The sequence below is a fragment of the Podarcis cretensis genome, assembly GCF_951804945.1.
Source record: "Podarcis cretensis genome assembly, chromosome: 5".
Classification (NCBI taxonomy): Eukaryota; Metazoa; Chordata; class Lepidosauria; order Squamata; family Lacertidae; genus Podarcis; species Podarcis cretensis.
Genome location: NC_137174.1, coordinates 91,721,224 through 91,747,047, shown reverse-complemented (window position 1 = coordinate 91,747,047; position 25,824 = coordinate 91,721,224). Strand labels below are relative to the sequence as shown.

General features: G+C 46.0%; 2 protein-coding genes and 2 long non-coding RNA genes across 4 annotated transcripts; 3 read left to right on the top strand and 1 right to left on the bottom strand.

Annotated features, from left to right (window-relative positions):
* Window positions 1-995: 995 nt before the first annotated feature.
* Window positions 996-9,749, bottom strand: NDUFB5 (NADH:ubiquinone oxidoreductase subunit B5). The gene is made up of 6 exons (XM_079978332.1): window positions 9,590-9,749; window positions 8,567-8,655; window positions 6,366-6,432; window positions 5,282-5,343; window positions 4,005-4,111; window positions 996-1,235 (listed from the first exon to the last, which is right to left on the bottom strand). The coding sequence occupies exons 1-6, from the start codon at window positions 9,714-9,716 to the stop codon at window positions 1,115-1,117; spliced, it is 573 nt and encodes a 190-aa protein (XP_079834458.1). The 5' UTR covers window positions 9,717-9,749; the 3' UTR covers window positions 996-1,114.
* Window positions 5,350-6,433, top strand: LOC307217251. Its single transcript, XR_013839489.1, has 2 exons — window positions 5,350-5,512; window positions 5,881-6,433. It is a non-coding gene; the product is annotated as an uncharacterized lncRNA (long non-coding RNA).
* Window positions 9,750-12,248: 2,499 nt separating the features above from the next.
* On the top strand, window positions 12,249-25,561 carry MRPL47 (mitochondrial ribosomal protein L47). Its single transcript, XM_079978297.1, has 7 exons — window positions 12,249-12,400; window positions 15,608-15,753; window positions 16,186-16,246; window positions 17,615-17,711; window positions 19,137-19,267; window positions 24,834-24,929; window positions 25,289-25,561. Exons 1-7 carry the CDS (start codon window positions 12,309-12,311, stop codon window positions 25,401-25,403), a joined length of 738 nt encoding a protein of 245 aa, XP_079834423.1. The 5' UTR covers window positions 12,249-12,308; the 3' UTR covers window positions 25,404-25,561.
* LOC307217248 lies at window positions 19,274-24,636 on the top strand. The gene is made up of 2 exons (XR_013839486.1): window positions 19,274-19,961; window positions 24,139-24,636. It is a non-coding gene; the product is annotated as an uncharacterized lncRNA (long non-coding RNA).
* Window positions 25,562-25,824: the final 263 nt, after the last annotated feature.

The window sequence follows — 25,824 nt, the reverse complement described above, 5'->3', positions numbered from 1 at the left end:
AACTTGGGACCAATTTACCTACAAGACTGCCTTACCCCCTATGTGCCAACTCAACCTCAATTGGCACTTTTACAGGTGCCACATAATACCCGCAACTGCATCTGTAAGGACTCGATTGTTTAGTGTTGCAGGGCTGACTCTTTGGAACTCCCTGCCTACTGATGTCAGGCAGCAGCCTTCACTGTTTTCTTTCCGGCACCTGCCGAAGACATTCTTATTTTGGCACCTGCCGAAGACATTCTTATTTAGAGGAGCCTACCCCCCAGAGTAAGGGACGCAGGTGGCGCTGTGGGTTAAACCACAGAGCCTAGGACTTGCCGATCAGAAGGTTGACGTTTCAAATCCCTGCGACGGGGTGAGCTCCCGTTGCTCGGTCCCTGCTCCTGCCAACCTAGCAGTTCGAAAGCACGTCAAAGTGCAAGTAGATAAATAGGTACCACTCTGGCGGGAAGGTAAACCGCGTTTCTATGCTCTGCTCTGGTTTGCCAGTAGCGGCTTAGTCATGCTGGCCACATGACCCCAGCTCCCTTGGCCAAGAAAGCGAGATGAGCGCCACAACCCCAGAGTCGGCCACGACTGGACCTAATGGTCAGGGGTCCCTTTACCATTACCCCCCAATGTCACAGGTGACTGGGAGACCCCCCCAAAGCAGATTCTGGGTGCATGGAGGAGGGGCGAGGAAAGGAACCAGAAGCCAAATTTTTAATATATTCCCTGCATGGTTTAAAAAATATTACTACTAAAATAACTGTTGTTGTTATTAATCAATCAATATCACATTTTTGTCATTAGTTGCCTATGTCCATAACTTGTCTTTCCATATACAATGCTGGAAAATCTGTGTCTGTTAACCATTAAATGTTAACACATCTTTACCACTGGTCCACAAGCATGAGAGCTGGAAATCCTTTTTCTTTTCTTTTTTAATGGCAAAAGCAACTTGCACTTTCTCTGTAGAATCTGAAAGTCTGTGTGGAAACCTTCAACACAGCGAGTAATTGAAACAATCTTTTTTTTTTTATTTGAGTTACGAAGTCAGATATATATATATACATTACATAATTCCGCTACTCTTTTATGGGTGCACAACCTCTGAGACAGGTGGATAACCAGCTTAATTGTCAGGTGTTGCTTTGTCAGAATAATCAATAAGACTTGCGGGGGTGGTTTCATAGAAATTCCACGGTCCATCCCCCCGCTGTTGCATTAGCTTGCGTGCTGTCCTCTCCTGCCTCCTATAAAAGGAAAATAGCGGGATGAGGAAGGAGAATCAGGAAATTAAGACGATCAAACAATTGTACAATGGAGCTGGCTCACACGTTATGTTATACCATACTTAGTATAAGCTGTGGTTTAATGTGAATGCGCAATGGACTAGTGAAGACTGCTGGAATCGTGGACACATTTTTCACCCTCTCCTGCCCCCATGCCAGGAAACAAGCCACAATCTGTATTTTTATTATTTAACATAATGTCTATATCACTTGATTGTAGAAAGACCTCTAAGCAGTTTACAGAAACTGATTGATTCTTAAGTCACCTTGAATACAAGGTTATGGTTTGTTTCCCCCCCAAAACAAACCATGAGCAGTAAGCCAAAGGCAAGCCTTTGTTGCCACTCGTGGTTTGTTTGGAAGGAAACCATGAGCCCAAGTTTGGACTACACAACAAGCCGGATCATGGCCTGTTTCCTGGCAGAAGCAGGGAAGCACCTGTAATTTCAGATTTCACCTGTGATTGCGGTAGCATTCTGCTTGTTCCCATTAAACCGAGTCTATTTTAACCGTGTTCAAAAGGGACTGATGAGCCATGCCAACGTTATCCATTGTTCAAGCCAAATACAACCAGTCAGGCCAAAATTTTAAAGCAGCAGAGCTGATGGATCTGCCTCGGTGTAGAATTTGGCAGGCGGAGGCTGCAACCCATATGCTATTTAATACCCATGTGCCTGGATACTTAAGTTGGTCAATTAGGTGAATTAAGGCCAGCTTACAGTGCCAAATTCCTCTGCATGAGCCCATATGAGGGAGCAGGTGGAGAAAAACTACCATGCACAAGAATGAACATTTGGGGGAGCTTGAAACTTGTAGCCACAATTATGGCTCCTGGAAACCGTTCACCTCCAGGCTTGTGGAAATGGCCACCAGTTCCCTGCGCATTCAGGCTAGCCTTTCTCCGTGTGGCTGTGTGCTTGCCTGCATGCTTGGGGGGAGGAATTTGGCAACAGGAGCTGAACCAGTCCTAGCAGCAGGAGGGACAATTGTTTATTCACCAGGGACAGGCCCACAAGCAATGCTATTCACTACACAGAGATCAGCTGAGGCCCGCAACTCAAAGGAGAGTGTCACAACTCTTCATTCCCTTTTGCCTCTGACCGTGACCACTTTTTGCCTCTGGCTCCCGGGAGGGAAAAGTCCCTCCCTTGCCCTGCTTGGATGTCATTTCACAGCATGGGGGGGGGGGGACTGGGTTAGATGGATTCCCCCCCCCCAGGGTGTTGGCAGACGTAGGCCAACGATATTATCAAAGAAACGTCATGGCTCAGCATCTCCAGCAACAAAACACAAAGTGGACCACAGAACGATGAGTAGCAAAAACATTTCCAATTAACTGCAGGAAGTCTGTCTTTCAACCCCCTACCTGACTTTGGCTCATGCCTGAAATGACAGTTCAGCAACAGTTCAACACAACTTTAGGAAGAGCTGTAGCTTAGTGGTACCACATCTGCCCTGAAGGTTCCAGGGTCGATCTCTGGCATCTCAAGGTTGGGCTGGGAATGTTCAGTGTCTGAAACCCTGAAGAGCCTCTGCTAGGCCATGTATGATGACACCCAGCTCTACCTCTCTTTCAAATCAGAACCAGTGAAGGCAGTGAAGGTCCTGTGTGAGTGTCTGGAGGCGGTTGGAGGATGGATGGCGGCTAACAGATTGAGCTTGAATCCTGACAAGACAGAAGTACTGTTTTGGGGGGACAGGAAGCAGGCAGGTGTGGAGGATTCCCTGGTCCTGAATGGGGTAACTGTGCCCCTGAAGGACTAGGTGTGCAGCCTGGGAGTCATTTTGGACTCACAGCTGTCCATGGAGGCACAGGTTAAATCTGTATCCAGGGCAGCTGTTTACCAGCTCCATCTGGTACGTAGGCTGAGACCCTATCTGCCTGCAGACTGCCTTGCCAGAGTGGTGAATGCTCTGGTTGTCTCCCGCTTGGACTACTGCAATGCGCTCTACGTGGGGCTACCTTTGAAGGTGACCCAGAAACTACAACTAATCCAGAACGCGGCAGCTAGACTGGTGACTGGGAGCAGCCGCCGAGACCATATAACACCGGTCTTGAAAGACCTACATTGGCTCCCAGTACGTTTCTGAGCACAATTCAGTGTTGGTGCTGACCTTTAAAGCCCTAAACGGCGTCTCCACCCCCATCATTCTACCCGGACACTGAGGTCCAGTGCCGAAGGCCTTCTGGTGGTTCCCTCACTGCGAGAAGCCAAGTTACAGGGAACCAGGCAGAGGGCCTTCTCAGTAGTGGCACCTGCCCTGTGGAATGCCCTCCCACCAGATGTCAAAGAGAACAACAACTACCAGACTTTTAGAAGACATCTGAAGGCAGCCCTGTTTAGGGCAGCTTTTAATGTTTGATGTATTATAGTATTTTAATATTTTTTTGGAAGCCGCCCAGAGTGGCTGGGGAAGCCCAGCCAGATAGGTGGGGTATAAATAATAAATTGTTGTTGTTGTTGTTGTTGTTGTTGTTATGTGTGGCAAACCCATGGGCACCAAGTGTGCCTGGACTAGGACTCCCATCATCCGTGACTACTGGCCATTCTGACTGGCGCTGATGGGAGTCGGAGTTCAGTAACAACTGGAGGGCCACAGGTTCCCCACACCTGGTGCAGACCCTACTGCAGCAGGTGAGCCAAAGGCCTGACTCCGTATACAATAAGTCAGCTTCCTAATGTTCCTAAGTTTGGGAAACCACCAAATTACCTGTTGATTTTTCCCTACCTTAATTCAAGTTTCTCGGATTCAGCATAAAGGTAAGCCAACCCCTTTTCATAGTCCTTTTCAGGAGGGTCGAGCAGGTAGCAGGCAATCAACCTTGTTATTGGATGCTGGAGAAAAGCAAAGCAAGGCATCACTATGGAATCATGAGCACCTGCGTGCATATACAGCAGAGAGGCCTCAGACACGGATTGGCTTGTCTGGTGTGATGTCATGGAATCTTCAAGCTACTCAGGGGGGCAAAGCTGTCATTAACGAAACGTCCTGTGAGAAGCAAATGGAAGTAAAATTCCCAGTTTGACTGGGATTAAAATTTGGTACACACCCCAAGGAAAGAGGAGCTGTTGTGAGGCGGGATAAGAGTAGAGAGCTGATTGGCAGGAGAGCCTAAAAGGTAGGAATCTAAGGGGTCAGGAACCCAGAGAACCAATTGCTGAAGGAAAGGGGCTGAGCAAGCAAGGGGGCGAGATAAAGGAATCTGACAAGATGGGCAGATGGAGGAATCGGAAAGGAAAAAATTCACTGGAAGACCATGTACCTAGTATGCATGATGTTCCTTGTTCAAATCCTAGCATCTCTAGTTGCTAGAACTTGCTAGAACGTGACCTGCGGGGGTTGGGGAATGTCAGGATCTCGCCCGACTCAATCCAGTTCCACCAACCCTGTGCTAGAGGGGTGGGGAGAGGCGCTGTTCAGCAATTCACGCTTCCAGAATTCACGCTTCCCACCCTCCAAATATCTGCTCTGGAGATTTGGATCAGCATCGGTGGTGGGATTAAGGGGCAAAAGAAAACTGGCAGAAATTGCCACCATCCTCCTTCCTCTGGTGGAAGCTTCCAATGGACCCAACTCCCTTCCATGAAGAAAAGGAGTCCTTTTGTCTGCGGACGGGCAAGTCTGGATGCAGCCCAGAAAGCTCCTTCCCAAGCCGGGATTACAATAAGTATTCAGCTCTGTACATCATTCTACCTGGACACTAAGATCCAGCACAGAGGGCCTTCTGGCGGTTCCCTCACTGCGAGAAGCCAAGTTACAGGGAAACAGGCAGAGGGGCTTCTCGGTAGTGGCACCCGCCCTGTGGAATGCCCTCCCATCAGATGTCAAAGAGATAAACAACTATCTGATGTTTAGAAGACATCTGAAGGCAGCCCTCTTTAGGGAAGCTTTTAATGACTGATGTTTTAATTTATTTTTAATCTTTGTTGGAAGCTGCCTAGAGTGGCTGGGGAAACCCAGCCAGATGGGCGAGGTATAAATAATAAATTATTATTATTACTCACGCGATAGTACTCCCAGTGCTCTGGGACATAACCTTCAGGGATTTCAGCCAGTTCAGCTTTACCTGGTGAGAAAGAAGCAGCTCAGTTCAAATGCAATAGACTTCCAAAAACACTGTCAAGAAAGAATACTGTTGCCAGCCACAACGTATTATCTTCAAAATAGGACTAATTCAAAGTTTGCTGTCCCGTCCTTAGCATGTTTGCTCAGAAGTAAGTCCCACCAGGACGCAGGTGGCGCTGTGGGTTAAAGCCTCAGCGCCTAGGACTTGCCGATCGAAAGGTCGGCGGTTCGAATCCCTGCGGCGGGGTGCGCTCCCGCTGCTCGGTCCCAGCGCCTGCCAACCTAGCAGTTCGAAAGCACCTCCGGGTGCAAGTAGATAAATAGGGACCGCTTACCAGCGGGAAGGTAAACGGCGTTTCCGTGTGCGGCTCTGGCTCGCCAGAGCAGCGATGTCACGCTGGCCACGTGACCCGGAAGTGTCTCCGGACAGCGCTGGCCCCTGGCCTCTTAAGTGAGATGGGCGCACAACCCCAGAGTCTGTCAAGACTGGCCCGTACGGGCAGGGGTACCTTTACCTTTAAGTCCCACCAAGTTCAAGGAGACTTACATTCAAGCAAGCACACACACAAAACCGCGGAGAAACATGCAAATGAGGGTGGGGAATTCCTGTCCCTACAAACACAATTCATGCTTTGTACTCCACACAACAAATAACCAACATTAAAAATTCTCAGTTTTACAGGTAGCAGTTATGGCAGGAAAACAAACTGGCCAAGAGACGCATTTTTCTGGTTAAGTGGTAGTTATTCAAAAAGTTTTAACACCTACAGGGTTTTTTTTGTTTTAAGTGAACTAAGATATTGGTTCACGTCATCCACCGAGGCCAGGAGAAAGGGGGACTCCTTGAGACCATTCCTTCCAGGGAACTTTTAAAATTCACCTAGCAGTTCTTGTACTAACCCAAACCAGATTTAACGTCATTGAAAAAGAGCAGCTCTTTAGGAGAGATGCAACTGCTCGCTTTACTTCACAGCTTCTTATGTCAGGCCTTCAAAATAGGATGAAACCTGCAGAAATACTCACCGATAAAGACATTGACAAATGTTATAATTAGAGCAACTGGGATTCCGGTGAGCAAAATGTAGAACCTCTGTTTAGAAGGTGAAAGGAAACGAGAAGAAGCAAGATCATTACATGGCAAAAATAAACAGTACCCTAACATCTTCATCAAGCCCCAGTAATTTTAGAACCTCTCCTTTTAATATGTAATTTTTATTTATGCATTTTCCAGTTGTTTTTTTCCACATACATTTGTTATCTTACCATGTTCCTACACAGACTTCCCAACCTATCCTTCATTGACACCCTTGTTCAAACTCTTTGTTTCACGGCCTCACTGTTATTTCTCTACTTTATTTCATCCCTTCAATTTGTTCATCTTGTTTACTGCTGATCACATACTCATCCCTACTTATAGGTTAAGCTAAATGCCATCTCTTTATAAATATTCTCCAAAACATTCCCACACGCTTCTTATCTTCTTTTCATCCAAATTTCTTATTTTGGCCGTCATGCTTGCTAATTCTACAAATTCTATTAATTTATGCAAATTTTTGATCCTTTGTTGGAGTAATTTTTTTTTCTTTCCAGCTCTTTGCATAGACTATTCTTGTGGCCGCTGTTGCATACAAAAATAGATTTTTGACTTCCTTTGGTATCTCCTCTCTTGTTATTGCTAAAAGGAAGGCGTCTGGATTTTTGGGAAACGTGAATTCAAACATTTGTTTGAGTTCCTCATATACCATCTCTCAGTATTTCTTTATGTGTTTACATCACCACCAAATATTAAAGAATTAAAGAGCCATCTGCTTCTGAACACTTCCAACACTGAACCTCTCCCCATACAAACACTACAATCTGGACTATTAGGATATATTTCCTAGCCTAATATTTCAGACAATAACATTCCTTTTCTATCTAAACAATTTATGGGCTTTTAAACTCGGCGGGGGGGGTATTGTTTTTGTTTCTTACTAAATTATATATTTTGGTGTTTTTATCTTGTAAAATATAAAACCACTGTGTGATCCTTGGATTAAGAGTGGTTTAGAAATAAATAAATAAATAAATAAATAATAATAATAATAATAATAGAAGAAGATATGGTCATTTATTCAGAACTTAAAACTCTTGAATATTCAGATACCACTTGGCGTTTTAAGTTACACATGTGAAAAGACCTCTAAATGAATGTACACAGTTCACTCTGAAATATCTTATTGTCTGTTTATGGCAAAGATCTAAAGAAGTAAAAAGCACACATAGAGAGGTTAAGAATCCTGAATTTCATTTATTGTTTTTGCTGGAGCAATGTTTTAAAATTAAAGCTACTTCTGCCCCACTCTTCATTGATATGGATACCAGCTGCTGAAGAGGCAAGCCACTGAACGGAGACTTATCTCTTGGGCAACAGGAAGTGCTGCCATGAAAACAAATGAGCAATTCTTTGGTGCATACATGAATCCCAACCTAAACATGATGACCCCAACCCAATATTCTGCTGATGATACAATAATCCCAGCATTGTAGCTGGGCTCATGTCCAACCTTGAAACAAACAACAGTCACCAGACTGCAAAGTTGAAGCCACCCTTATCCCACGGTAACAGGTTGCACTGTACAAGGGCTCTCTAGGGAAAGTGGAGTTGATACTGCCCCCTTTCTAATCCTTTAGTTACCAATAAGCTAAAAAAAAAACTCACCCGTATATCATATATCCTCTTGCAAAACAGAAAGGCGACTTTTATAGTCCACAGCAGTGCTGGATTTACGTATAAGCTAAACAAGCTATAGCTTAGGGCCCCACTCTCTTAGGGGCCCCCAAAAAAATTTAAAGGAAAAAAAAGCTGGATGTACATTTCCAAAATATAAGATAAAAAACAAATAAAATAAAACCTATATACAGCAACAGTGTTTTGTGTTGTGTAGGCTCCTATGGTGTAAGTAATGGGCCCTGCCTGCTAGTCTGCTCCCTAAAATATCACATATAAAGGGCCCCATTACCTTCAGTAGCTTAGGGCCTCATCAAAACTTAATCCGGCCCTGGTCCACAAGTATCTCTGCTTTGTTTACAAAGCTCAAGAAGCCATCTCTAAGGTAAAGCTGAACCTTGGGCTTAGGAAAACTGAATACAGTAGCATTTATAACACAGAATATCACAGAATATCCCGTGCAACACCTTTTGGTTTCCTACAATTCCTCCCTCCCCAAGGAGTGTAGACTCACCAACAAAAGCAGAAATCGTCTGTCATAAAAATCCGTCGCCTTAATGACAAACATTCTTTTCCCACCTCCACTGCCATGGCGTACTGGAGCTGCAAAAATGAAATCCACGTGTTAGTGCAAAGCCAGCTGTGGTTTCTGTGACCCAGTCAAGCCGACAAAGAGACCTTCGGGTGTGTTCTCCTCTGTTTTTGCACATTCCCACACAGCTATTCTTGCAAAGCAAAAAACCAAGGCTGTGGTGTGTGTTTGGGGGGGGGGCTATTGGGCTGTTGTTTTTATTTTTATTATGTATTTTGTGGTTTTATATCTTGGTTTTATTCTGTGAACCGCCCTGAGACTCCCAGGGTATAGGGCGGTATATTAATTGAACAAATAAATAATAATAATAATAATAATAATAATAATAATGGGACTTGTCCAGCTCTGACCCAACTGAGACACGATTGCTTTGCTAATTATTTTCATCATTGACATGTCTTTGAAAGCACACCCTTCCTCCAAGAAAAGTAGCCCTTGGGGGGAAGGGCTGCGATTGAGTGGCAGAAGCCCCCTGTGGAAAGCCCTCCCAGCAGATGTCAAGGCAATAAACAACTATTTTACTTTTAAAAGACAACTGAAGGCGTTCCTTTTTAGGGATGTTTTTAATGTCTCATGCTGTATTGTTTTTCATATTCGGCTGGAAGCTGCCCAGAGTGGCTGGGGAAACCCAGCCAGATGGGTGGGGTATAAATATATTATTATTATTATTATTATTATTATTATTATTATTATTATTATTACATGCATGGCTGGCCCAAACCAAGCAGGTTGGGAGGAAGCTTCACCAGTTGAACTTCTGTCTGCGCAATAGGTTTCCCAGGCAGGGGAGTCACGGCAATTAGATATAATACCATTAGATATTATATGTAAAATTATTATTATTGCATATAAATAAAACTCAGGGATTGTCCCAAAGCCTCAAGGTCAACCAGACGGGATCCCCCCCACCCCACGGATCCCCCCCGTCCCCTAGGGAAGCCATACCGATGAGCACGGAGCGGCCGGCGGCCCGCCCAGGCAGGGAGAAGCGACCCCAGAGACCCGGGCCAGGAAAGGTCCTCCTGGCCGCGAAAGCAGCCGCCGCTCGGAGCAGGAGGCTCATGGCCGCCATGCCTGCGACTGGCAAGGTAACGGCGGAGGAAGGTGACTCGCGTTCGGCGGGCGGGGCTGAAGGTGCGTCGCCGCCATCTTTAGAACGGGCGCCAGGGCGGCGCGTAGATTCACTAATAGCAGACTGCCACGAAGAGCCGGTTTCCGAGTTCAACGCGCCGCTCGCGGAACCCGACGGGGTTTCTCTATTAGATGCTCGTAGGAAGCGCAGCTACGAATGGGAGGCGACTCTCCCAGGCAAAAGATAAGCGGCAAAGAGTTGTTGTTTTAATCCGGGTCCTATTCGCGAGCGCAGTGAAGATTTTTGTTAGGGGGCGCAGAACCGACGTGACTGGTCAGTTATGTTTTACTAATGTTTTAAAAAAGGTAAAGGTACCCCTGCCCGTAGGGGCCAGTCTTGACAGACTCTGGGGTTGTGCGCCCATCTCACTTAAGAGGCCAGGGGCCAGCGCTGTCCGGAGACACTTCCGGGTCACGTGGCCAGCGTGACATCGCTGCTCTGGCGAGCCAGAGCCGCACACGGAAACGCCGTTTACCTTCCCGCTGGTAAGCGGTCCCTATTTATCTACTTGCACCCGGAGGTGCTTTCGAACTGCTAGGTTGGCAGGCGCTGGGACCGAGCAGCGGGAGCGCACCCCGCCGCAGGGATTCGAACCGCCGACCTTTCGATCGGCAAGTCCTAGGCGCTGAGGCTTTAACCCACAGCGCCACCTGCGTCCCTACTAATGTTTTACCAGCATCTTAAAAAGCAGAGACATCACCTTGCCAACAAAGGTCTGTATAGTAAAAGCTATGGTTTTCCCAGTAGTGATGTATGGAAGTGAGAGCTGGACCATAAAGAAGGCTGATCGTTGATGCTTTTGAATTATGGTGCTGGAAGAGACTCTTGAGAGTCCCACGGACTGCAAGAAGATCAAACCTCTCCATTCTGAAGGAAATCAGCCCTGAGTGCTCACTGGAAGGACAGATTGTGAAGCTGAGGCTCCAGTACTTTGGCCACCTCATGAGAAGAGAAGACTCCCTGGAAAAGACCCTGATGTTGGGAAAGATGGAGGGCACAAGGAGAAGGGGACGAGAGAGGACAAGATGGTTGGACAGTGTTCTTGAAGCTACGAACATGAGTTTGACCAAACTGTGGGAGGCAATGGAAGACAGGAGTGCCTGGCACGCTCTGGTCCATGGGGTCACGAAGAGTCGGACACGACTAAAGAACAACAAATTGTTTTACTTGATCTAAGGGACGGCAGCTACCCCACCCCCTTGGCAACGCCTATGGTCCTATTGCATGCTAAATCCTTTAAAGGAAAAAAAGGCTGTATTTCTCCAGTAAGCTAAGCACCCCTGGATTCAATCAGGCTTACTTCCGAGTAGACCTTGTAAGGACTGTACTGTACTGGATAAGAACGTAACAGCGCAAAGTTAATATGAAAAGAAAGAAAGAAGTTAATTGACTAAGTAAATTTTATTAGAAATTAGTTTTGGAAAACTGTTACAATGATACACATTGAAATTCAGCCAGGGGGATCTGAGGAAGTCACTTAACAATGTTAATAATAGTGGAATAATTACAATGATGTTTGCTTGCTTGTTTATAAATTTGGAAAAAACAGTTTTAAAAATTTGAAGAAAAAAAGAACGTAAGAGCGCTTCCTGCAAGTGGTTGTTTGGTTGTAAGTCGCTTTGGGTTGCCTTGGGCAAGATAAAGCGACATGTTGTTGTTATCATTCTCATCATCATCATTATTCCCTGCAACTCAATCCACTATTCATATTGCACATTTGAAGTCAGAGCCCAAATCTCCTTTAAACATCAGCTGGATGCTCTGTTACACTTTACTCACTTGCACCGTTAATAATAATAATAATAGAAACCTTGAGCAGTGTTTGCATTTGAAGAGTTCATATGTGAATGTTTACAAAGCTAAATCAAAGCAGAATTTCAACCCCTCAAAAATGAGATCTGAACAAGAGCAGGAAAGGCTCGCTATGTTTCGTTTCTTGGCGGAGTCCAGCCACTGCTCAATGACTGTCAACGATAAAAATCCTTATTTTCTCAATCCAATACGATTTTCACGTACGCCAAAACGGATTTAAAAATCCCTTCCTTTGGGGGCACCTTGCCCGCAACTACACGATGAGCTGGATTCATTTTCTTGCGTATAGTTCACGAAAGGCTGGTCGTGGTGTCGCTTTTTAAGGTGCCCAAAGACCGACGTTTTTATTGCGGAAGGCGACCGCACACGGTCGCCTCTTCAATTTTTCTTGTATCTGCGGTCGAAGGCAAGGAGCATTGTGGGGAAACGAAAAGCTAGAGGTATACATAGCTCTTCCTTCTCAAACTGAACCGTTCCCCCTTAAATTTACAATGGTAATAGGGGAAGGAGGTCCGCTCTAGGAATGCTCAGGGCTGTGGAGAGTAGACCCTGCTCTGAATCCCAAGGAAACCCCAAGGAAGAGCGGCTTCCGACCCAAACCGGAAGTTAGGCCTGCGTGCCCCTGCGTATATCCTTCGCAATCTCTATGGGCCTGGGTCGAAGCTTTCCGGCGGCGGAGGAGGCGGCTGCCGATGAGCATTGTGGGAAACGGGAGGTGTCATGGCGGCGGCGGCGCTTTGCCGCCCGTTCTCGAAGCTCCTGAGGTTGGCTGCAGCGACCTGGGGCGGCCCGTCGGCGTCCTCTCCTCCCAGGTGGGCAGCCGCCGGGCGGGAGGCGGGGGGAGGGAGGCGTCCTGCGACCTCCGCTTTACCGTGCTCCTTTTATTCCTTGAATTTCCCCCCGTGCCGAGTTCAAGCCAAGCTACTTTTTCAATGCTTAATGTTTCATTGCGTTTTTTATATATAATAATATTAATAATAATTTATTATTTATACCCCGCCCAAGCTACTTTTTCAATGCTTAATGTTTCATTACGTTTTTTTATATATAATAATATTAATAATAATTTATTATTTATACCCCGACCAAGCTACTTTTTCAATGCTTAATGTTTCATTACGTTTTTTATATATAATAATATTAATAATAATTTATTATTTATACCCCGACCAAGCTACTTTTTCAATGCTTAATGTTTCATTACGTTTTTTATATATAATAATATTAATAATAATTTATTATTTATACCCCGCCCAAGCTACTTTTTCAATGCTTAATGTTTCATTACGTTTTTTATATATAATAATATTAATAATAATTTATTATTTATACCCCGCCCAAGCTACTTTTTCAATGCTTAATGTTTCATTACGTTTTTTATATATAATAATATTAATAATAATTTATTATTTATACCCCGCCCAAGCTACTTTTTCAATGCTTAATGTTTCATTACGTTTTTTATATATAATAATATTAATAATAATTTATTATTTATACCCCGCCCAAGCTACTTTTTCAATGCTTAATGTTTCATTACTTTTTTTGTATAGATATTATTATTATTATTATTATTATTATTAATACTTTATTTATACCCCGCCCATCTGGCTGAGTTCCCCCAGCCACTCTGGGTGGCTCCCAATCAAGTGTTAAAAACAGTACAGCGTTAAATATTAAAAACTTCCCTGAACAGGGCTGCCTTCAGATGTCTTTTAAAGATAGGATAGCTGCTTATTTCCTTCACATATGAAGGGAGGGTGTTCCACTGTCTGGTTCCCTGTAACCTCATTTCTCGCAATGAGGGAACCGCCAGAAGGCCCTCGGCGCTGGATCTCAGTGTCCAGGCTGAACAATGGGGGTGGAGACGCTCCGTAAGGTATGCAGGACCAAGGCCGTTTAGGGCTTTATGTTGGAAGCCGCCCAGAGTGGCTGGGGAAATCCAGTCACAGGAGCAGGGTACAATTAATAAAATTATTATTGTGTTACTATTACTATCTGTTGATGGATGGCCATCCTGACTCGGCCCCAGACACACAGCTTGGAAGCTGTGGCTGGATGGTTACGTGGGAGCCGGTTGAAGTTAAATCCTTCGAACACAGAGGTCCTTTGGCTGGGTCGGGACGATATGGGATTAGGGGGGCAAATCCCATCTCTTGCAGGGGCGCAATTAGTGCCAGCACCATCCGTTAAGAGTTTGGGTGTAATCTTCGACACCTCCCTTTCCATGGAGACGCGGATTGCAGCTATAACAAAGGCAGCATTTTTTCATCTCCGCCAAGCTAAGCAGTTGGCTCCTTATCTCTCTCGTCCTGACCTAGCCACTGTGATCCACGTCACCTCCAGACTGGATTATTGTTACTCGCTCTACGTGGGGCTGCCCTTGAGACTGACCCAGAAACTCCAGCGGGTGCAGAATGCCGCGGTGAGACTCTATGGAGTCTTCGTTGTGAGATCACATTCATCCAGTACTATACCAGCTGCACTGGCTCCCGGTGGAGCACAGGATCAGGTTTAAGGTGCTGGTTTTAACCTTTAAAGCCCTGTACGGCCTAGGACCCTCGTACCTACAGGACCGTCTCTCCTGGTATGTCCCACGGAGGACCTTACGGGCTTCAAACAAAAACATCTTGAAGGTCCCAGGCCACAGAGAGGTTAGGCTGGCCTCAATCAGAGCCAGGGCTTTTTCGGCTGTGGCTCCGATCTGGTGGAACGCTCTTGTCACAAGAGACTAGGGCCCTGCGGGCCTTGACATCTTTCCGCAGGGCCTGCAAGACGGAGCTGTTCCACCAGGCCTTTGGCCAAGGCACAGCCTGACCCCGTCCTTTGGTAATTCTTCACAGAACTCTAGCCCAATGGTTGCCATCAATTTGATTCGAACTGATTTTAGAATGAATTGATTTTAGAATGCTGTATTATTTTACTGTTGTTAGCTGCTCTGAGCCCGGCTTCAGCTGGGGAGGGCGGGATATAAATATTATTATTATTATGTTTATTATTATTGTTATTATTGTTATTATTATTGCCAATTAAGGAATCCGTGGGGGAGGACGTTGGTTAACTGTTTTTGTATTTTTAACTCCCCCTTTCTCCAACTTGGCAATCCAAGCACTGACCATTCTGATCTCACAGGGTGGCAATAGGGAAACCAGTAGGCTCACCAGTCTACCACGTTCAGTGAGGTAAATGAATCATAGGATTGCAGAGTTGCAAGGGACCCCGAACGTCATCTAGTTCATCCCCCTGTAATGCAGGAATCTCAGCTCAAGCATCCGCGGTGGACAGCCAGGCAGCCTCTGCTTTAAATACCTCCAAGGGAGGACAGTCCACCACCTTCCAAAAGAGACTGTTCCAACCGTCCAACAGCTCTTACTGTCAGGAAGTTCTTCCTGACGTTGAGTTGCCATCTTCAAATATCTCAAGGTTCTGTCCCCATGGAAGGATGGAACTGGCTTGTTTTCTCCTGCTCTGGAGGGTAGACCCATACCAATGGCTTCTACGTTGCAAGAAAGCAGATTCCCACTAAACATCATTGCAGGGGTTGGGGTCCCTTCCAACTCCACAGTTCTATGATGTTATGTTATGAAAGTCCAACTGTATTCAGGGAGTTAGATTTGATTTGTACGTAATAAGTTGCAGCCTTCTCTGGGGTTGAAAAAACGGGCTTCCATAGTATAGCTGTTATGCAGACTAGCTTGCTAGAGGGGTCACCCACCATACAGTGTCCAGATCTGAAGTCTCTTGAGTGTCTAAAGAAATATCTAGGTTTACTCAAAAAGTGATTTTAGTTCAGATATTCGGTTTTCAAAAACCATTTAAACACTTCAAACATTTGCTTTAAACTAGGTAAATTTGATTATATGAAATTGTAGAATAGGAAGGTCCTTGAAAAGTCATCTAGTCTGTCTCCTGCTGATGCAGAATATTCACTGCTAAAGCATCCCTGATAGGTTTTTTTTGTGTGTGCCTATATAATTTTGTTGTTGTTTTTTTAAAAATCCTATTTTATTGTCCTTCAGATTCATCCTTAACAACCTGCAGAAGAATGCCACAAAAGTAGAAACAGTCTCTCCCTGTATGTTGCTTCATACCTCCTTGCCTCGGAATGGGCTGGAGGAATTTTTTGATGACCCCCAAAACTGGGGAAAGACAGAAGTCAAATCTGGTAAGATACTCAGAATCTGTTTATTTTGACTCCCCTTCTGGCCTCCCATTTTGTGGATATGTAAGCTAGGTGGGATTGTAAAAGTTCAATAGCAGCACATTCTGTGCTGGCGTATATCTTCATGTGTCTGTAAAATCACTGTTCAGGTGTGCACTCTAATTCAGAATATGTCACCTGAAGATATCATTATGTCCAGTAATATGTTAACATTATTTATATTTAATTCTGTTCATTTAAAAATATTTGATTATACATGACAGTAATGTTGAGGAATCTTTTGTATCACTTTTTCTAACTTTCATTCTTTGGTGACGCTTTCATGGGTGCAAAGCAGATTTCAGTCTAGTTGGGTCCTTAGAACAGTTCCCCATATAGATTTGAGCAGTCATTGTCCCCCTGCCAAAACACTGATGCACTTTGTGGATTCCACAGGGGATTCTTGGACTGTAGAACAGCTCCGAGGCAAGAGCAGTGAAGATTTGCACAAACTTTGGTGAGTATATTTCAGTGTATCTAATGGCTTGTGTTTCTTTAAAGTTACTGTACTTGTTTCATCCTTATGCACAATATTTCAAGAACTGCTTGGTCATGATTTCAGAATCCAGGAATATCCTCCTCAATCCATTTAAAATCAACACTGAGGAAAATCTCAGTGTTAACCCGTTAATATTATTTGACTCAGATTGCTTCCAAAATTCATAAGCTTACTGACGTTCCCACCACATGTGTAATATAGTTGTGCATTTACAGCCAGACACTTCAACACTTAACATTTGTTTCCATAAACATTCTGTTCAACCTGGCAGGAGTTAAATATTGGTACAATAAAAGCTTGTACTGTGTTTCCCTTATTGATAAACTTAGTGCAGATTTTTACTGTATGCCAAATCTTAAATCATCTCAATTCTGGCATAGTAAATCCCACTTCTTTTTCTCACCTTATCCTGAAGACAGACTCCTTTTTACTTAGGTCAATCAATAATTTGTAGGTTTTTGCCAAGAGGCCTTTTGATTTATTAGCTGCCATTGTGATTTCTCATATTGTCATCTTCCTTGCCATATACTCAACAAATGATTTCTTAACTGAAAATTCTGAAAGCATGGAGTACCTTACCTTCTGTTTTTTTTAGCTATCTCATTCCATGTTAGCAAACTTTCATCTGTTAAATCCCTAAATTTGTGTACACCCTTCCCCCAACTTACAAACTCTGATGGCTGATTTCTCATTAAAAACATTGAGTGACTTTAAGATGAATGCTAAGGAGGGAAACTTCTGGGCCTGATTTCACCCTATAATTATTCCAAGTTTTCACTGTTTGTCTTAGAAGTAAAGTTCATTGTAACTTGTCTTTTTCCTCTGCTAGTTGTGACACCCACTGTCCCTATGTCATTGTAATTTAGCTAAGAAGCAGTGGGCAGAGGTGGCTGGACAAAACTTCACATATTTCAGAAAGCTCTATGGAATTGCATGTAGACAGCCATGAGGTGCATTTTGAGAGCTTTTGCTTCCACTTTAGTTTAAATGTAATTTCTCATATGACCCAGAACCAACTAACCCTGGTTACAGTTAACTATAGTTATTTTCAAACATGCCCATTTCAAATCACAGTTTAAGCAAACCACAGTTAAGATTAACCACAGTTCTGGGTCCAGCCAACATGGTAAGCAATAGTTAATCAAAGGTAGAAGCAAAAATGTTCAAACTTCACCTCCAGCTACATGAGATGAGGAAGAATTTCAGCCCAAGCTTCTCATTGCTTATTGACATAACACTAAACTATGGTTAGCATGACCTGTGTGTTGGGCAAACAAGTCCCAGTTAACAATCTGTTAGTACTTACCAATATGTTCTTTGACTTAGGTACGTCCTGCTTAAAGAGCGAAACATGCTTTTAACGTTGGAGCAAGAAGCAAAACGGCAGAGACTGCCAATGCCAAGCCCAGAGCGATTAGATAAGGTAACATGAATCGGAGGTCACTGCCAGTGTTCGAAACTCCTGTTGTCCTAGGCGCATTTTGTGACAGGGAATTTCATTAGCGCAAGCTGTTTCTGAGCTCTGGGTGCAGTACTGCGGCTAAGATTTCAGATTAAAACTACAAAATGGAAGGAAAGGAGGACCTTTTTCTGGCTCCCCACTTCCAGCTACTCTGAAGACTGGAAAAGAGACCCTCTTAAGAATATTAGGGGGGTGGACAGGGGAAGGACTAGACCATGTGAAAAATGAGCATAATATTTTAGCTGCAGTTCATTCATTTTCAGCTTTGTATATTCGTTATATAAAAAAAAGTTCCTAGACATTCTGTTGCTGCACCCATAACCTAGGTATAAGGTTTCATTTAGCTCCTAGCTTTCATATCTCAGTTTCTAACCTGGACATGGGCAACCCTATGTTCTTTGTAAAGGAGGCAGCATTTGCAGTTCTTCCAAAGACTGTTTACAGCTTTTACCTACATTTATGTAGGAATCAAATAAGATGAAGCAAGTCTTTAAACTTTCCCTAATTCTATTAGGCTCCTTAAACTCTTGATTTGCTCTCATCCTCCTTGTATTTTGTCACCAACCCTGGCTGTGTGAGCCCTGGCAGCGAGGGAGGGGGTGCAGGATTCTGAAGCAGTTTCCAGTTGAATTTTTTTCTGGTTCCAGCACACATGGTGAAATGAAATAAGTCTGTAAGTAAGGGATACGAGTCTCAGAAAGCCTGGTTGTAGTTTCTGGTGAAGAAGTTCCACCCAACAGCAGTGCTGCCCAGCAACAGTGTAGTTATGGTTCAGGTTGTTAAAGCGCAGTCCACTGGCAAGTTCTTGGCACAGACTCCAAGGAAAGGGATTTCTATATATTTCATAGTTCTCATTCCAATGGGCCTTTCATAAACAGATTTCCCAGCAAAGTGTGGTTTAGTTTGTAGGGACAATCAAAACCTTTTATAGTGGTACCTCGGGTTACATACACTTCAGGTTACAGACTCTGCTAACCCAGAAATAGTGCTTCAGGTTAAGAACTTTGCTTCAGGATGAGAACAGAAATCGTGCTCCGGCGTCACGGCAGCAGCGGGAGGCCTCATTAGCTAATGTGGTGCTTCAGGTTAAGAACAGTTTCAGGTTAAGAACGGACCTCCGGAACGAATTAAGTACTTAACCCGAGGTACCACTGTATAAGACTGCCAAGCCCATGCACATTCTACAACAAAATGCCTTCCATGTTTTGGACTACAACTCCCATCAGCCGTGACAGCTGTGCTGACTGGGGTTGATGGGAGATGCATGCCAAAACATCAGGAGAGCACCAGCTTGGAAAAAGCTAGTGTCTGGAGTTCCCCTGGGCTCAGGCTCTTTCGCATGAATTGGTGGCTTTGGAGCTGTAACACTCTTTTTGTGGTCTTCAGGTCAAAGATTCCATGGATAGAATGGATCTTGTCATCCAGGAAAGGGAAGACGCTTTGCGGCTCTTACAGACTGGCCAGGAGAAAGAGAGACCAGGCGAATGGAGACATGACTTCTTGGGCCGCGTATTTTGGTACAAGAAAGAATTATCGGTGTTTATTGAGCAGCATTTGTGTAGTGGGGAAAGGAAATACCAAGCGTGGCTCCATGTAGAGCAGACACTTTGTACAACATTCCACCTTCAATCCTTGGCCTCTCCATCTTTTGAGCTAGCAGAGTTAGGAAAGACTTCTACCTGAGACCTCAGGGAACCACTGCCAGTCCGAATAGACAGTGCCACTGGGACATGCAAGGAAATGCTAAATAGCTTGGAATGCTCCTTTTCAGTGTCAGTCATTTTTTTTTCTAATCCCTCTGCCAGCAGATTTTAAAATATTTTTTCCTAACATCCAATTAGCATTCAGTGGCCAGTGAGCATGCTTAATCCTCACTGGGTTTCAGGTTGGGGAGGGGAGGCTTGTTTCCTTCCCTTTAGTTTTCCTTTTCCCCCTAAAGTTTTTTTTTTTGTATTTCTATAAGCCTGGTACTTGGGAGCAACTCAAGACATTTTGCTGCCTGAGGCCAAGGACAAGAGAGATGGTGCCCCACATTCTATGAGCAGATGCCAACTGGATTGGCAGTTGAATCTTACCTCCACACTGGGGCAGCATCCTTCATCACACCTGAGGGCCGCAGGCTAGTTTTTAAGGGCAGACTTCATAGGATACCCAGTAATTGCCCGACTCTGCCGAATGGTAGGGCCAGCCCTGCTCATGCTGCTGCCTTGTGTGTAGTTATAATAATAATAATAATAATTTATTATTTGTACCCCGCCCATCTGGCTGGGTCTCCCCAGCCACTCTGGGCGGCTTCCATAAAAACCAAAAATACACTAAAATATCACAGATTAAAAACTTCCCTGAACAGGGCTGCCTTAAGATGTCTTCTGAATGTCAGGTAGTTATTTATTGCTTTGACATCTGATGGGAGGGCGTTCCACAGGGCAGGCGCCACGACCGAGAAGGCCCTCTGCCTGGTTCCCTGTAGCTTTGCTTCTCGCAATGAGGGAACCGCCAGAAGGCCCTCGGCACTGGACCTCAGCGTCCGGGCAGAACGATGGAGGTGGAGACGCTCCTTCAGGTATACTGGGCCGAGGCCGTTTAGGGCTTTAAAGGTCAACACCAGCACTTTGAATTGTGCTCGGAAACGTACTGGGAGCCAATGTAGGTCTTTCAAGACCGGTGTTATGTGGTCTCGGCGGCCGCCCCCAGTCACCAGTCTAGCTGCCGCATTCTGGATTAGTTGTAGTTTCCGAGTCACCTTCAAAGGTAGCCCCACGTAGAGCGCATTGCAGTAGTCCAAGCGGGAGATAACTAGAGCATGCACCACTCTGGCGAGACAGTCCGCAGGCAGGTAGGGTCTCAGCCTGCGTACCAGGTGGAGTTGGTAGACAGCTGCCCTGGATACAGAATTGACCTGCGCCTCCATGGACAGCTGTGAGTCCAAAATGACTCCCAGGCTGCGCACCTGGTCCTTCAGGGGCACAGTTACCCCATTCAGGACCAGGGAGTCCTCCACACCAGCCCGCCCCCTGTCCCCCAAAAACAGTACTTCTGTCTTGTCAGGATTCAACCTCAATCCATTAGCCGCCATCCATCCTCCAACCGCCTCCAGGCACTCACACAGGACCTTCACTGCCTTCACTGGTTCTGATTTGAAAGAGAGGTAGAGCTGGGTATCATCTGCATATTGATGAACACCCAGTCCAAACCCCCTGATGATCTCTCCCAGCGGCTTCATATAGATGTTAAAAAGCATGGGGGAGAGGACGGAACCTTGAGGCACCCCACAAGTGAGGGCCCAGGGGTCTGAACACTCATCCCCCACCACCACTTTCTGAACACGGCCCAGGAGGAAGGAGCGAAACCACTGTATAACAGTGCCCCCAGCTCCCAGCCCCTCTAGACGGTCCAGAAGGATGTTATGGTCGATTGTATCAAAGGCCGCTGAGAGATCCAGCAGAACTAGGAAACAACTCTCACCTTTGTCCCTAGCTCGCCGGAGGTCATCAACCAGCGCGACCAAGGCAGTTTCAGTCCCATGATGAGGCCTGAATCCCGATTGGAAGGGATCCAAATGGTCCGCATCCTCCAGGCGTGCCTGGAGTTGTTCAGCAACCACGCGCTCAATCACCTTGCCCAAGAAAGGAAGATTTGAGACTGGGCGATAGTTGGCCATACTGGCCGGGTCTAAAGATGGTTTTTTAAGAAGCGGTTTAATGACCGCCTCTTTCAGCGGATCTGGGAATGTTCCCTCACAGAGGGAAGCATTCACCACCCCGCAGAGCCCATCGCCCAGCCCTTCCCGGCTTGCTTTTATTAGCCAGGATGGGCAAGGATCCAGGAGACAGGTGGTTGGTTTCACGCGTCCAAGCAGCCTGTCCACATCCTCGGGGGTAACGGATTGAAATTGATTCCATGCAACTTGACCAGACAGAGCTCTAGCACTCTCCCGCCCCGGCACTGCTCCCACGGTGGTGTCTAGCTCCCTCCGAATATGAGTGATTTTATCTGCAAAAAACTTTGCAAAATCGTTGCAGGAGATCTTGGGGTCTTTACAAGGCCCCGGTGGTAAAGGTGGTTCCGTTAAATTACGAACCACCTGAAAGAGTCTCCTGCTACTATTTTCTGCAGATGCAATAGAGGCGGCGAAGAAAGTCTTCTTCGCCGTCGCTATCGCCACTTGGTAGGCTCGACGTTGAGCTCTAACCTGTGTCCAGTCAGATTCAGAGTGAGTTTTTTGCCACCGACGCTCTAGCCGTCTCAGCGATTGTTTCATCGCCCTCAGCTCCGAAGAAAACCACGGAGCTGTCCGGGCTCCATGCAATTGGAGAGGGCGCTTCGGAGCCAGACAGTCGATAGCCCTGGTTAACTCCGCATTCCAGCGGGCCACCAGGGAATCAGCTGAAAGGCCATCAACATGGGATAAAGCATCCCCTACCACTCTCTGGAAACCATTTGGATCCATTAAGTGGCGGGGGCGGACCATCCGAATTGGTCCCACCTCCCTGCAGAGGGGATGGGTCGCAGAGAAGTCCAGTTGCACCAGGAAGTGATCTGACCATGGCACTTCTTTTGTTTCACTTTTACTTAGTGTCAGATCACCCACGTCACTAGAGGTGAACACCAGGTCTAAGGCATGTCCATGACTATGAGTTGGGCCAAACTTATTCAGGGACAGCCCCATGGAGGCCATGCTTTCCACGAAGTCCCGAGCAGCCCCTTGTAAGGTCGTGTCGGCATGGATGTTAAAATCTCCTAGGACAACCAAACTAGGTGTCTCCAGGAGAAAATCCGCCACGACCTGAAGCAGCTCAGACAGGGAGTCCTTGGTGCAGCGGGGAGGTCGGTACACCAAAAGGAATCCTGTACTGCCCCTATTGCCCAACTTCCAGAACATGCACTCAGAAAGCTGGATCTTCCCAGTAGGACGCCTGGTGCAAGCTAGTGACTTCCTAAAAATCACTGCAACCCCCCCTCCCCGCCCACATGACCTGGGTTGCTGTGCGTAAGAGAAACCTGGTGGGCAAGCAGCGGCAAGGACAGGCCCATCTGCTTCCTCCAACCAGGTCTCTGTCACACATGCCAGGTCAAATCCTCCATCCACAATCAGGTCGTGGATGGCAGTGGTTTTATTCATCATTGACCTGGCATTACACAGCAACACCTTCAGGTCATGTAGGTTTCCCCTGTTGATTCCAGTATCCATCTGGTCAAGGCCAGACCCGGAGGCAGGGATAGTCTTCAAACAACGACTAAACCTGCCTCCTCGGTAATGACATGGTCTGGTCTTAGCGTAACTCCGCCTCCTGCCCATGATCACCGAGATCGGATGTCCCAGTGCTTCCCCCCCTGTGAAACTTGTCCCAGCCATCGTGTTGGCTGGGGCCCCACTCCCAGGCAGCCCTGATCCCGCCCCTTAAAAACAAAACACAAACTATACAGAACCAATAAAACAACAACAACAAAAAGAAACAAAACAATTATACTAAAATTAATCCCCAACTAAATATCCATCCCACCCACCCCCAACAATGGAAAAAAGGGGGGGGGGGAAATAAAAATTTAAATTTAAATTGCCACCGACTGCTTGAGGACATTTTAAAGCACATTAACCACCTGGAACAGGGAAGAATGGCAGAACACTTCCCACCCTTCCCAAAAAGTTTGTTCCAAATAAGTGCCTGGGCCACGCCCCCTGGGCCAGTTGGAAAAGGCCCTGGAAGGGAGCAGGCCCTGCAGTCCTCACCCAGCCGATGGTCCGAGGCCTCACTGCAGCAGGAGTCCCTTTATAGCCGGGAGAGAGGTCCTGGGCCACGCCCCCTGGGCCAGTTGGAAAAGGCCCTGGAAGGGAGCAGGCCCTGCAGTCCTCACGCACCCGATGGTCCGAGGCCTCACTGCAGCAGGAGTCCCTTTATAGCCGGGAGAGAGGTCCTGGGCCACGCCCCCTGGGCCAGTTGGAAAAGGCCCTGGAAGGGAGCAGGCCCTGCAGTCCTCACCCAGCCGATGGTCCGAGGCCTCACTGCAGCAGGAGTCCCTTTATAGCCGGGAGAGAGGTCCTGGGCCACACCCCCTGGGCCAGTTGGAAAAGGCCCTGGAAGGGAGCAGGCCCTGCAGTCCTCACCCAGCCGATGGTCCGAGGCCTCACTGCAGCAGGAGTCCCTTTATAGCCGGGAGAGAGGTCCTGGGCCACGCCCCCTGGGCCAGTTGGAAAAGGCCCTGGAAGGGAGCAGGCCCTGCAGTCCTCACCCAGCCGATGGTCCGAGGCCTCACTGCAGCAGGAGTCCCTTTATAGCCGGGAGAGAGGTCCTGGGCCACGCCCCCTGGGCCAGTTGGAAAAGGCCCTGGAAGGGAGCAGGCCCTGCAGTCCTCACCCAGCCGATGGTCCGAGGCCTCACTGCAGCAGGAGTAGTTGCTGCCTCTTTGACCACGTAAGAATCCACACCTACTTTAGAAATAAGAAGGTATGAGGACTGGGCTGGATGGACCAATGACGTGATGTAGCGCAAGGCAGTTTCATATATTCAAGCGAAACATATTGTGGAAAGAACTCCCTGTTTAAGTTAAGAGCGAACAAAAAAAAAGTCTCTTCTACCATTTGACGTTCTTAGCTTTCTAGCACATTTTCTCTGTAAGCTATTCAGAGCGGGAGGGAACTTTGAATGTATGGGGTGGAGTCTTCCATTATGTGCTTTGCAAGTAGGTCAGGGCTGCCTTTCATGTACAGCCAGTTCAGTTTCTAAAGGGCAGTGGAGGCTTGGGAAGACTGGTTATCACTTTGCCTTTCCTTAGTGAAAGTGGTGGTAAGGAGGGGGGAGTGCTGCTAGTGCCCTAAAATTATTAACCTACCATCCTGCATTTATCATCTGAAACCACCAAATAATTTGCTAAGATAAGAACTGGTCAGGGCAGATCAGCTACTGACAGTGAACTAGGGACTGATGCTTGTGTGTGCGCTTTGATGTGTTTTAGCTAAAAATAGGCTCTAAAATGTTGTGTAATGTATCCTGAGATTTTGGGGTGGGAAGAGGCGGCTAGACATAATTATGAGCTTTCCAGAAGAATCTCATCTCACACATTCCCCTCGTCTGTCATTGGCAGGTACACTTTTAGGGAATGGCCAATCCCTTGGTACCTAAATGCAAAGCATAACAGAAAGCGGTTCTACTATTTGCCAAATGTCAATCGTTTTAACAGGTAAGACCAGCAGCCTTTAAAACCAGACCCTTTTATATGTCCTCTTACCATTTGTCCTGCTTTGCTGATTGTCTGGGAGAGCTACGAGATCGCCTTGCGCCACATGTGCCTGCTCAACCACTTCAATTGGCAGAATTGGCACCACTGCAGGTGTCACACAGGTGTCTGTGTTTGTAAGAACATGTTTAGTGTGGCAGCGGCTGTACTTTGGAACTCCCTACCTGTTGAGCTCAAGCAGACACCTTCACTGTACTCTCTTGGGCACCTGCTAAAAACGTTGTATACACATTGTTGTATATAATTGTAAATAAAACAAACAACTTATACGCTAACTTGCACTGGTTGGTTTTCTCCTGCAGACTCAGACTTGAACAATATTTGCGCAATGAATCAAGGAAGAGGAATATGCAGAAGCAGAGAGAGAAGCGTTTAAAGAAACAGTTCCCTCATCTTGGTGCTCAGTCTCAAAGCTAACAGGAAGTTGGCAGTATTTGATGGAATTGTGGCACAAATATTCCTCCTCCTGAACTGCTTGTAAATGGACAAAGAGTAAGGCAAAACATACCATGTGGTGTAAAACAAGCTCATTTCCGCTCCTACCAAAATAAAGTTGTATCATCCTTCTTGTAAAATATTTGTTTTTTCATAGACTTGTTTGTCAACAGCCATTTAATTAACTGTTTTCTATGTATGACATAGTTTGTAGTTGCAGTCACAAAGAAACAGATATGCTCTAATTAAAATCCAGATTGGCTTTTGTAAAAACTAGTTTCTGGTCCTCATGTTGAGTTTACTTAGCAATTATACTTAAAAGACAGGAAGGTTTCGGGGTCATGCAGAGCTCTCTGGCCCATGCAATGATCAAAAGTTGCATAAATATGCACGATTTATGCAG

Bases quoted from the DNA above. Each gene is read 5' to 3' on its own strand.
- MRPL47 (XM_079978297.1), top strand. From the start codon at position 12,309: ATGGCGGCGGCGGCGCTTTGCCGCCCGTTCTCGAAGCTCCTGAGGTTG. The intron at 12,401-15,607 runs GTGGGCAGCCGC...ATTGTCCTTCAG, and splicing joins TCGGCGTCCTCTCCTCCCAG to ATTCATCCTTAACAACCTGC. The intron at 15,754-16,185 runs GTAAGATACTCA...TGGATTCCACAG, and splicing joins AAAGACAGAAGTCAAATCTG to GGGATTCTTGGACTGTAGAA.
- NDUFB5 (XM_079978332.1), bottom strand. From the start codon at position 9,716: ATGGCGGCCATGAGCCTCCTGCTCCGAGCGGCGGCTGCTTTCGCGGCC. The intron at 4,112-5,281 runs GTGAGTAATAAT...GCTTTTCTCCAG, and splicing joins AGCACTGGGAGTACTATCGC to CATCCAATAACAAGGTTGAT. The intron at 1,236-4,004 runs GTAGGGAAAAAT...TTCCTTTTATAG, and splicing joins TCCGAGAAACTTGAATTAAG to GAGGCAGGAGAGGACAGCAC.